Source organism: Pteropus vampyrus, unplaced genomic scaffold (assembly GCF_000151845.1).
Source record: "Pteropus vampyrus isolate Shadow unplaced genomic scaffold, Pvam_2.0 Scaffold43, whole genome shotgun sequence".
NCBI classification, from domain to species: domain Eukaryota; kingdom Metazoa; phylum Chordata; class Mammalia; order Chiroptera; family Pteropodidae; genus Pteropus; species Pteropus vampyrus.
This window is the reverse complement of record NW_011888824.1, coordinates 3531849-3544219: the sequence shown is the minus strand read 5'-3', so window position 1 is coordinate 3544219 and position 12371 is coordinate 3531849. Positions and strand designations below refer to the sequence as shown.

The following is a 12371-nucleotide window of genomic DNA, read 5'->3' as shown; positions in this document are numbered from 1 at the left end:
AGGCTGGGAAACGTGGACATTCTACAGAATCGTCTCCTGGACCCGCTGTGTCTGCTAGCCAGGTCACGTGCATTTTTATCCAATCTCTAGCCCTTTGGTTTATTACTATTATTGTTGTTGTTGTTTTTTTTATTGCTAGTATATATTTTGACTCTTCTGGTTACTGTGTCAAAGAAACCAGTGTATGTCTCTGGGGCATAATATGTAGGTACTTCCTCTGGAATTCTTCCCCGGCCCATCCAGACTGAGCTACACAGCTCCTGCTTTAGGGCCACCTGGGGCTGCTTTATGTTCTTATGGCCTTTTGGTCTACATTCATTTCATTTGTTCTATATTTTAATCATATGTTTACTGGTCTATTTTCCTCACTAAATTCTGAATGCTTGCAGTGTAGAGACAGAGTCATATTTTTCTTTTTATTTTTAGTGGCTGGTGCAAAGCAGTCAATAAATATTTCCATCAATGAATTAGTTAAAATCAGTTGAATCCCTTACCACCCACATTTAAGTGTAGGCCCCATGCCAACTGTGTTATGAGCTTCAAATGAAAAGAAACTTTTAAGCACCTTTCCATCATAAAAAGGAAGAAAAGAGCAAGAACATTTTACCTATGAAGAATAAATATTATTTTAATGACCATAGTACTAATCATTACAATGAGAAGAAGCATGCTCATATTTATCACATTTAAACTTACCACTTAAAACAAACAAAAATAAATAAACAAAACCAAATGTTTGACGGAGTGTTACTTTGAAAAGCATTATACTGCCATTCTCATTAACAGAAGAAAAAGTACACTCTTAGGGGAACTTTTTTTTAAATGATAATGCATACTGTAGAGAATGATATTTAATTAACAGTTAAACGTATTTCAAATGCTGGTACATTTGCCTGTTCTATTACCAACTCTACAAATAGGATATGGCAAAAAATGAATTGTTGTCCCCATGATAAACATTTTTTCTTCCTGGAGAAGGAAAAAAAAAAAAAGAACCCCACAATCAGATTTGTTTGCTTCTATAATTTAGCTTGATTGCATTTACTTCACTTTCTCTTATTAGGCTGAATGGTTTTTTTTTTTTTGCATTTACTTCTAAAAATACCACACTGATTCAAAAACATCCTTGGTAGATTTGGTTGTGACCTAACCACACTACTGAATAAATGCCCTTTTATTCAGGTTTTGTCCACCTCTCTACACACAAACATTTGCTAGCAAACATAATTCATGAGATTTTTTTTCTTCTTCCTATGAGACTATAATCAAATGATCTCCCTTTGCTAAAATACTGCAACTGATAGAATGACATAAAGAATATATACATCTTCCCCGTAAAATTAAATTTGGAAGCTACTGATTTGGGCATTATCACAGAATATATGGCTTAGGATAAGCAAAGAAAACAGTGTCAGAGAGGCAAAATGCAATCACCCAAGCTAGAATAAGCTGCTTTATGGAGCAGCCCCAGAGCTCACATTGTATCTGCAGGAGCAGCAGAATATTTACATTTGTAAAACACTCAGTGAGAAACACAGAATTCACCCATATTTCAAATCTTACATAATTATGTCCCCCCGAAAATAGCACCCCTTTTTTGCATTAATCTTTAATACAGTATTACAATGAGCAGTATTCTTCAAAATAATCACACATGAATTATTAATCTCAATATATTTCCATCTCATTAAACCACCTAATAATGTGACTAGCAGTGAGAGTACATGTACTAGTCATTATCTTTATTACACATTTAAGAATAATAACTTCAAGTATTTCCTTGATGGAAAGGTTTTCTAGAGTTCTTTGCAATACACTTACCAGTAATAGGGACTTTAACCCAATGAAGCAGTAAAACACAAAAAACAAATATATCAATTAATATGAAAAGTTTCTAAGCTCTTCTTAAATTAGTAAGTAGATATTAATATCAAGCAATATTTGAAGTGATTTCAAAAATTGCTTTATAAACACAAAATCAATTGGATGTAAAACAACTATAAACATCATGATTCCAAGAATGATGAAAAAATGCAACAAATCATTTCTACATATGATATGATTAATGAGAGATTTAGCTTTCAAAGAAGAAATATTTTTTAAAAAATCAACCAGCTTGACTTTCAAAATGAAATCAAATGCATAATGACTGTTCATATGAATAGATTTGATGACTCTATTGTGCTAACTTTAGTCTCCTTTAAACATAAATATCCTATTTCCACGGGGAAATTTATTACAGAAATCTTTTGAACTTTATAATTTGTAAAAATTCATGTACATCATTTCACTTTCTCTTGGCAAAACTCTGAAAAAGATATGGTAGGAAATACAGTTTTACATATTGGAGAAGCAAAGATGTAAGGTATTTTCCTGAGTTTATATTGTGAGTCCAAGGAAGGACTGAGACTTGAACCCAATTCTACATGTTCTTAAAACAATGCTGTGATAAAATTTTAACATTTAGGCAAATACTCTCTTTTCCAGTAAGTTTTTAAAACTTTAATTGAATTTTACTTATTAATTTGACACTGACAGCACTCTACAGTGCTCAACAGAAGCTGACATTTTCAGAGGCATTTGATGCCTCCTCAATGATCATGACTCCCAACTCCTTCCCTACATGATCAGGCAACCCCTTGAGACAAATTCCTCAGTTCACTTCTCTGTCATTATTGATATGGACATTAAAGGGAGAGTGTAACCAGAAAAAGAGAATATTGACTTTCAGATTCTTTTAGAATATATATTCTTTATATTATAAAATTATAAATTTAAATAATTATTTTAGTGAAAAAGAGGTGTATTTTATATAACTGAATTAGTAGTAGTTTCAAAATATGTTGACTGAATTTTGAATATGTGGATAATAAAATCATGCATAAAATGTAAGCTAAATTTTCATATTCATAAGAAATTTAAATATAAAACATAAAAACTGGGGATTTTAATATACATTTACCTGTCAATTTCTACATATCTTTGGTTAAATTTTAAATATTAGAAACACTGGGGTAAAACACTGCTGTAGAACATGTGAACATACCAGCAAGCTGATCAACAGTGTAAAATCAGTTAAGAAATAGCATACAAATCGAAATGAAACTCATTCCATTTATAAATATATAATTAGATTAAAAATTAATATAGCTTTGCATCTGAAGAGGACTTATATGTGAGATACTGGTTGACTTAGATGTTATATAGTGGTACACCTTGGCTTATTCTAAATTTCTTGAAAGATAACACTTATGTAACGGCATATAGAATGCAAAACTCCACATCAATATTGTAGCAAATTTATCTGAATTTACAAATTCTTAATAAAGACAAAACTAAAGCCAATTCACAGATTCCTAATGTTCATTTGGAAATGTCTTCTTTAGTTACTATAAAATTAGGATGATTTAAAAAATCTCTTTCCATCAGGTAGATTTTTATATATAAACTAATTATTCAGGTAGCACTGGGCCTGATATGTGTGTGATTCAGTTCATTCTAAGAACTTAAATACATAAACATAAGCCATATATTAAGGGCTATTGTACTTTTGCTGCAAATCTAAAAGAACCAAGAATTAATTAATACATTGCTTTAAAAAAGCATACCTTACTAATTTGAAATCCGGTAGATATGATTAGATTGACTGGGTTCTCTGATAGGACCATGACTATGTATATTTTTAAAATCAAGCTACTTTCTGCACTGCAAATAATTACTCTGTTGACAAAGTTATAACCCATGCAAGGAGGTGTGATCCATGCAAAAAAAAAAAGATAATAAAAAATTAGGGCCTCACCTAACACAGCAGTTGGCACAAGTGGATCATTGGGCACTGTATGTAGGAAAACAAAGCACATGAAGGAATGTCTTGCCTTCAAGTATTTTACACTCTTTTTTTCCCCCTTTCAAACAGATTTATATTTTCTCATGAAATATAATTATTAAACTTTTTAATTACTATAACTTGCAAACCTAAAATTGTCTTTCAGATTGGATTATTGCAAAACACCAGGAAAGGTGCATCTAGAATTATATACTTCAATACTCTGTTCAATTAAAAAAGCAAGAAAGATTCAACTTGACATTATAAATATTATAAAATTGGGGAAACCCATGCATTTTAGATCTATCAAGTGCAATGTATACTTAGAGAAATAATTATCTCATATTCATTCCAAATAATTTTTCAGTTAACTGAGTGAAATAGATTTAATCCTTTCTCCAAGTTCATATGTGGATATTTATAGTTACACTGCTAAAGTCAAGCTTCCTAGTAAGGTACAAACATAGGCAATAGATAAAGAAGTTTGGGGAACAAAAATACTTCCAAATCTTTAATTGATTAACTATTAAAACAAGTTGTTAGAGAGATGGCACATCTATATTTTTAACAAAACTTACTTTCAACAATAATATGTAATGTTCTTCTTTATCACTTATAGCGAAACAAAAATTAAATAGATCAGAAAGCCCCAATCATGATTAAAATAACATTCCACGATGACTCATACATCATTTCTAACTACTTTGGTGAGATGTAGAAAAATGATGGGCAGCATTTAGGACCAATAATTTCTGAAAATTTTCACCAAACTGAGTATTTCAGAAGAAAGAAAAATCCCTTTCTGAAAAGACATAACTGTATACAACCTACAAATGCTTCATTTTCTCAATCTTACTACTACATATGCTCATAATCTGTAAAAGAAATAATATTCTATCATTTACTTCTTCTCTTATATACATGTTTTCCAAAATAGGGCAAGCAAAACTCTGGGATCTGTGACAGAATGCCCCTGTGTATACAAGGCCAAAGATAAACATGATTTGCCTTCCTCAAACATCTTTTCTACTTAAGAATTTGACAAAACAGAGTCAGGTAATTTTACTTAAATTTAGGTAACACAGTGCTGTAGAAAAGAATATAAAATTCATAGGACTGCCATTAAACAGTACTTAAGTGGAAACATTTTAAAAGTCCTGCCTTTATAGATCAGCATTAGGCATTCTTAATATAGATAGAAGGATAAATGAGGTGACTGTTGGATGGATGGATGAATAGTTGGGTCGATGGATGAATAGATTTTATCATTCCCTGCCAATCCCCCAATTCAGTTAAACTTTTGGACTTCACACCAGATACTTGAGTATGTAGATTCCTCTTTCCCTTAGTTAAATTTTTTTTGTGACTGAAATTCTCCAGAATATTTTAATGGAATAATTTTACCCATGCCAAAAATTCCCAGAAAAAAATTATGATGTTTCTTACCTCACAAAGAACTTTATCTTGCATACAGGAAGACTCAAATGGCAAAATAATTATAAATGAATTCTGACATAAACTAATTTTACATAGGCAATCAAGTATTTTAACTTAAAGCAATGACATATGATTTGGTCTAAGTGGTATATGAATCTCTTATGATATAGTAATAAAATTTATGCAGCTTAAAAGTAAATCTAGTATCAAGACAAAATAAGTTCTTATAAATTCCATAATATTCTCTATCATTTTTCTCTTCCTAGCTATTTCTTCCATTACTCTTTTTTACTTTTTCTCACTATTTAAAAGGTAAAGAGAGTGCTGAATTCAGAGGGAACTTAAGGAGCTTCGAAAGTCATTTATGAAAAATTTTAATGAAGAACTTACATCTTGGACTAAAATTATGTTGGTCCATGAAGGTGATGGAAAGAGGATCCTCTGCATGCAGAGTGCTCTGATCAGCATAACTTCGATCCATAGCATTCACCATGTGAGTCATTTCTTGTCGGGTGTTCCCCATAGCATCTTTGCGTTTTTTAGCAAGCTTGCTGCCAAGGCGAATACGAAAGGAAAACCTTAGTGTGAGGTTTGAAGGTGAGTTGACACCGGCAATAAGTAGTCAGGAAAACCCAAGGATAAAGATATAGATGTAGTTTAGAAACTCTAAGAACTGGCCATAATTTTAGGAATTAAATTTGATATTCAAACAATATTTATTGATTGATATAAAACTATTTTATTTTCATATGGGTATTTCAATATTCAAGCTCTCAACCCGAACTTCATCATTTCTTGTATTTGATCATTAAAATAAATGATTATATAAAATATAACTATATTTCATTAAAACTATAAGTAAGTATTTCCCTATTAGAGCTGTTTAAGCTAAAGCTGTTTTGATTTTCTTCTTGGGTGATTAATTTTTTTATCAACTTTTAGAAGTTCTTCTGGGGAATAACATTAATACTTTTCCAGTTGATTTTACTATAGTGATCCAATTAAAATATACAAAGCAATTCCATTCTTCATTATCTGTATTATTATTCAGTAAAAATGCAACATGTGTGTCATTAACGTATTTACCAATATACATTTATTACATTAATCCAAACCTAATCTGAGACTTGTAGAATCGACCACAGCTAGATATAATGCAAATACACAAAACTATATGGGAAAAAAATATCTACTGTATAAGAAAAGTACTTTGAGAAAAGCTTGAAAAATGGTATAAAGATGTATTACACAAATGATCATAATCTTGAATTACAGATATGGTCAAATCCTAAAAGTTTGTTTCAGAATCACGTGGTTCTATAGAGTATCTACTATATAAATGCCTTATAAATGCAAATAACTTAGGGGACTTGGAAAATAGAAGTTAGACTTTTGAGCTACTCAACTACAAATATATTTATCTTACATATGATAGATATAAAATACATTCTGGTTCTTTGTGGCTGTTACACATGAAACATGCAATAAAAAAACTAATAAAGGTACATAAAACATTTACATCACATTAACAAGGAAATTTATATATGATATAAATAAAGGCACTCTAAAAGCTTGTAGCAGCCAAATTATGTTTCTAAGTTTGTGTCATAATGGAAATATTCTTTAGTTGTTTTAAGAATACCATTTCTCAGCCAGATTAGGATAAATTATTCTGATTCTCATTAGTATCTGTACTACAGTAAACATGCTACAAATACTTTTTTAAAGTCCCATTTAATAGTCGTGCTTATGTCCAAAGGCTTTTCCTATAAAAAATTAATCTAGCAATTCAAGAGCTACTCCTGTATAGGATATTTTCCTCTAAGAATTATAATACTTGACCTCAGAGGGCATATACTAAATATACCCAACATAATGACACAGCAGATCTGATGCCTAAATAAGACAGTCATAAACAAAGCTTTAGTGATCAAAGAGGCATTTGAAAAATAATGATAATGACAGTACCAGTCATAAGAAAACAATGACAAAAGAATAATAAAAACTACCTTCACCACCACCATTACTATCACTACCACTACACCACCACAACCACTGTCACCACCAGCATCATTTATTAGCAATATTTGCTCTACCCATTTAAAGAGTTATTATTTCTTTTTTCTAGGCTAAGAGGTAAAATGACCATAAAAACCTCACAGATTTCAGACAGGTAATATAAATGAGTGCTGCTGCCAGTGGTAAGACACTATACAGAAGGGTGGGGACTATGGAGAACTGGAGAGCAGTTTAGGGGGCAACTTGCCAAAGAGCCTATTTTAAAAGACAAGCGATGAATCTGAATATTTGTTAAATTTCTTGATTTTTTCAAGTGGTTTTATTTTTTGAAACGGTGTGTGGGGCAAATTAATCATCTGCAAGGTCATATTTTAGTCTATAGACTTCACTTTCCAAACTTACCTCTAGGCTGTGATACAGGATCTTTGCTCTTCAACCTAAAATGTTCTTTTACCTAGTATCTGGTTAACTTCCATACTGTCTCATCACACTGTCTCACTTCAGCAGGGAACCTTCTCCGACTAATCTCAATACAATCTGTCTCAGGTTAGATTTCTCTGCTAGATGTTTTTATAGCATCATGCTTTCTGCATGTAATAACATTCATCACATATCATAGCAATGCCCTTTTAATTGTTTCCCACTGTGTGTTCTATGAAAGGAAGAACCATTTGTATATTCCTAGCACTAAAGCGTTGTCTGGCACATAGCAGACACTCAAATAAATACTTGTTGAATGAATGAATTAGGCTTGTTATATGCTTGGCACTTTTCATTTAATTCAATTAATTCTCAGATCAACCTACTGAAAAAGGCATGAAAATTCTAATTGTATAGATGAGTTTATTGAGACTCAGACAAGTTAAATAACCTGTTCAAGTTTATTTACCCAATAAGATCTGGTTCCAAAGCCTAAGCTCTTATATCCAGTTGCCGACATTTTTTTTAATGCCATATTACAAAATGTACTATAATATGAAGTACCTACTTACTCTAGAAGTTAAAACATTAGTTGTTATATATTTGAAAAGAATGTGAACGTGGCACAAATGTTTTGCCATTTTAAAATATTGAAACAGCAAAAGAGATAGTTGAAGAAATAACTTCTAATCTTTGTTTCATTGGCAAGAAAGAATGGATTCATTTCTCAAAAAACTTAAGACATTAAATTGAATAACAATAACACAACTCGAAATTTTGGTTAAAAATAATGTTCAAATTTTGAAGACAGGCAGTTCATAGTAAATGGAAAAGGCATGTTTAAACTTTGAGGCTTTATTTTAAAAAAAAATATGTATAATTTATACATGTTTTATGATTAAGGAAAAATATGAAGTAAAGAATTTGTCATACGTGTAACAGGTAAAACTTTTCATGGCAATGAAGGATTTTTACTTTTCAGATTTACAAACCTTTGCTAGTTGTCAAATTACAGCAGAATGTAAACTTTGTTAATATCTGCCAGACATGCATTACCAGTTTGGTTCTAATACCTTAATTTTCACAAAAACCCTGTGAGGTAGGCTTTCATTGAGGTTATTAGAAAACAAATAAAAATTAACTGTTTTGATCAAGACCTGATAGTTACTATGATGATATCAATGAATGCTAGCTAAAAAATCACATCTGGCTTACTCGTAAATTCTACTCTAATTGATTTCTACATTTATTTGAAAATTATTTCAGATTAGCTTCACTAGGTATGTTTATGCAGCTTTTAAAAGCATATCTTCATGACTTTCTTTCTAATTATGATTAATAATGCCAGTAGCCCTAAGTATTACAATAACAGTATCATAACCTAGTACTTAGTCTAGAATACAGATATGTTATCCAGTCACTAAAAGGCAATCCAATTCTAACATTTTCAATACATATATGGTTAATGGGAAGCTTACTGATATAATTAAATACTTATTGATTTCTGTATGTTTGAAGCTTTGTCTCCCTCTGAGCAACAAGCATATATAATATGTACTTCAGGACAGTTAAGCAATTTATTTTGTAACTACTTGAGTTTGACAGATCTGAAAATGACTTTCATTATCAAAGCAGCCAACAGCATAAGCTTCTGCAGGTGGATATATATGGGTGAGCTACAAAGAGGAAAAGTGCTCCATCATTGTATGAAATGGTACAGTTAATTACATTTGGCTTCAACCAACATGAATTTACAAGAATATTATGATTCATCACAATAAGCTAGGAGCATTGTTAGTTTATGTGTGCTTGTTTAACAGATTTTAAGACGTCATATGTTTATAATATTTAAAATGCTGGCAGAATTCTGTTATAGTCATTGAGAGTCTAACCAAATTTTGTTGTAAAGCTGGATTAAATTTACCTCGTGATGTAAATTTGTGGGATATATGCCCCAAAATATATGTAATCACAATCCTTAAGCAATGTCTACTAACACTTGGTTGTATCATTCCTTTGGATAGGATGAATACTCTGGCACCTAAGGTAATATACTAAAAATAACTAGGGAAATAGAGTGGACAATACTCTCCATCCTTATCTAAACTAGCATTTCATACCTAATTATAGGAAGAGCCAAGACTTTGGAAGAGAAAAGGAAATATGTGACACCTATGTATGTTTTGTGCAGGTTGAAGGAGCTTTTCTTTTTCTCTTTTTGACTTTTTTTTTTAAATAGTCCCATTTAAGTTAAACATTTTTTCTTCTCTAAAGCTAATTTTTATTTGTCTCTGCAATTTATGATTTTATCCATTTGTTTTCACAAAAGCATACTAACTGCCTAGATGGCCCGACCAAAGGTGTTCATTTTGAAGTTATAACATCCTGAAATCCTGGAAATATGGAGAGAGATGTTATCACAATCAGTCCTTATGTGATTTGCATCCCATGAAGGCACTTCTGAATGGTTCTTCTATGAATACATCACTTGGGTCATTTTGTAAAATATAACAGTGTTACATAAAGACAGGGATTAATGAGTAGTCACTAATTAGAGAGATCGTCACTATCTCTACCAGATGAGTGAGGTATCATATTGATAAGGTACAGATTTGGCTTAAGTAAATAAATGATGTCTTGGGCTATAGTCTAAAGCTACTTATGGAAAACTGAAAATAAAAATTAAAAGTAGCTGAATATATAGAAATACAATATCCCTTTTTAAAAAGATTAACAAAATAAGTTCATAGGTAAACTTTATAGTTTTAGAGTCAAGAAAAAACATTTTTTTGAAATGTTACCAAAATTGCAAACATTCTGCTTTTTGTTTTCTTTTCTTTTGTTTTGTTTTTGTTTTTTTTTTTGAAAAGGGATACTGCATCTTTAACACACGTAAAGTCGTATATCACCCATTTTCTACTTACAGGTAGTAGGAGTAAGAATAGTAGCTCCTCCTGGCAAGCAAATCACAGACAGTGGAAAAAGAGAAGCAATGGTGAATGAAAAGCGTGACTCTGTCACATTCAATAAAGCAGAAAAATGTGTGTTAAAAATAAAATGAAATCAAATAAAATCCATGTTTTTTTTGTTTGCATTTCAATTTGCTCATGCATTGGTTAGATATATTTGCCATGCAATTAGACAGATATGCGATAAAAAATAAAATTTAAAATACATAATTTGGGAAAAAATACCATGCTGACATTTCTTTTATAGCCAAAAAAATAGAAAAATTAAATGGATTGTGTATTTTCAACATGCAATTAAGCATAATATCATCCATCACCATCAAAATGTCATGACAGATGGAACAGCTGTGTATAGAACCTGTACACTAAATTGACTATTTTTCTTTAGATACAAAACATAAAGATCTATTAGGTTAATATAGAATATATGCAGAATGATATCTAAATTTTTATAAACAAGTCATTATATCTTAATGGTACAGAGGTACATACATATATTATGTGAATATACATATGTAACATTATAAACAAGTCATTATATCTTAATGGTACAGAGGTACATACATATATTATGTGAATATACATATGTAACATATGCCATATATACATAAAGATATTTCTACAGTAGATGTATGTGACCATATCATACACAAACATTTACTGTATTGAAATGTAATTTCAAATTTATGTTTGGAATTATTAAAGTATTCATGCTGTACATTTAAAATATAATACATAACCAATGAAAAAATGGCATACATTTGGAAATAATTCAACAGCGATTAAACTAAAAAATGACATTGCGTTTTGAAAGATGCAATATCCCTTTTCTTAGCCTAAAAAAACTTACTTTATACCCTCAGCTGTAGAATTTTACTAAATTGAATTTCAAACCATTTCTTTACACAAAAATAAAAAATACATAGAACTTTTTTGAACATGAGAAATATACTTATATATATTATTCCCAGTGAGGGATAAAGTCTTGAGAAACTTAAAAATTTCCCATAAAAGTAAAGATCATAAAAGGCTAACATAATTTGCCTATCTATTATTTTTATTATAAATTTTTGTATTAAAAGGGAAACTATATTATATACTAAATTGTTTATCTAAATTTGATACTATCCAATACTGTTATATCTATGCTTTTGTGTATGTATAATAAACATAGTTGTGATTAAATCATACAGGATATGTGTGTGACATACAACATATAACTAAAAGTCACTATGAAGTTGCTTGGATAAGTAAAGGATTCAAGTAATTTAGTTATAATATTATATAGGAAGGTAATAAATCTAAATATGTAACTTTATTTATCTATAAAATTGCAACATTTCCTAGTCATAGAGGTAGTGAGGAAGAGAAACAAAAGCCCCAGCATACTTTATACCAAAAGGTAATCAATTAAACCATAATTATGAAAAACTCAAACATTGAACATTTTAATAGGAGGCTCATTTATTCAACCAGAATAATATATTAAAATATAAACCAGAAAATAATTTGTTACGTTATACAATTTTAGAGAGTGTCAGAGCATTTTCCCACCAAAAAAAAAAAAAAATCATGCTTAGAGATTATTTTAGTGTACTTTAGGAAATTATATTTTAAGGGTTTTTTTTGGGTTATTTCTAAAACAGAAGGCTATGGATGAGAAAGACTCTAATAACAAACAACTATTTTCAAATAAATAA

At 30.4% G+C, this 12371-nt stretch overlaps 1 protein-coding gene across 1 annotated transcript in view; it reads right to left on the bottom strand.

The window, feature by feature from the left end:
* Positions 1-12371, bottom strand: part of PTPRK (protein tyrosine phosphatase, receptor type K) — a 498113-nt gene that overhangs the window by 26086 nt on the left and 459656 nt on the right. The window contains exons 14-15 of the mRNA XM_023529837.1: positions 5654-5814; positions 3800-3835 (exon numbers count right to left, since the gene is read on the bottom strand). Coding sequence (XP_023385605.1) covers positions 3800-3835; positions 5654-5814 — 197 coding nt within the window. The remainder of the gene's footprint in view (positions 1-3799; positions 3836-5653; positions 5815-12371) is intronic.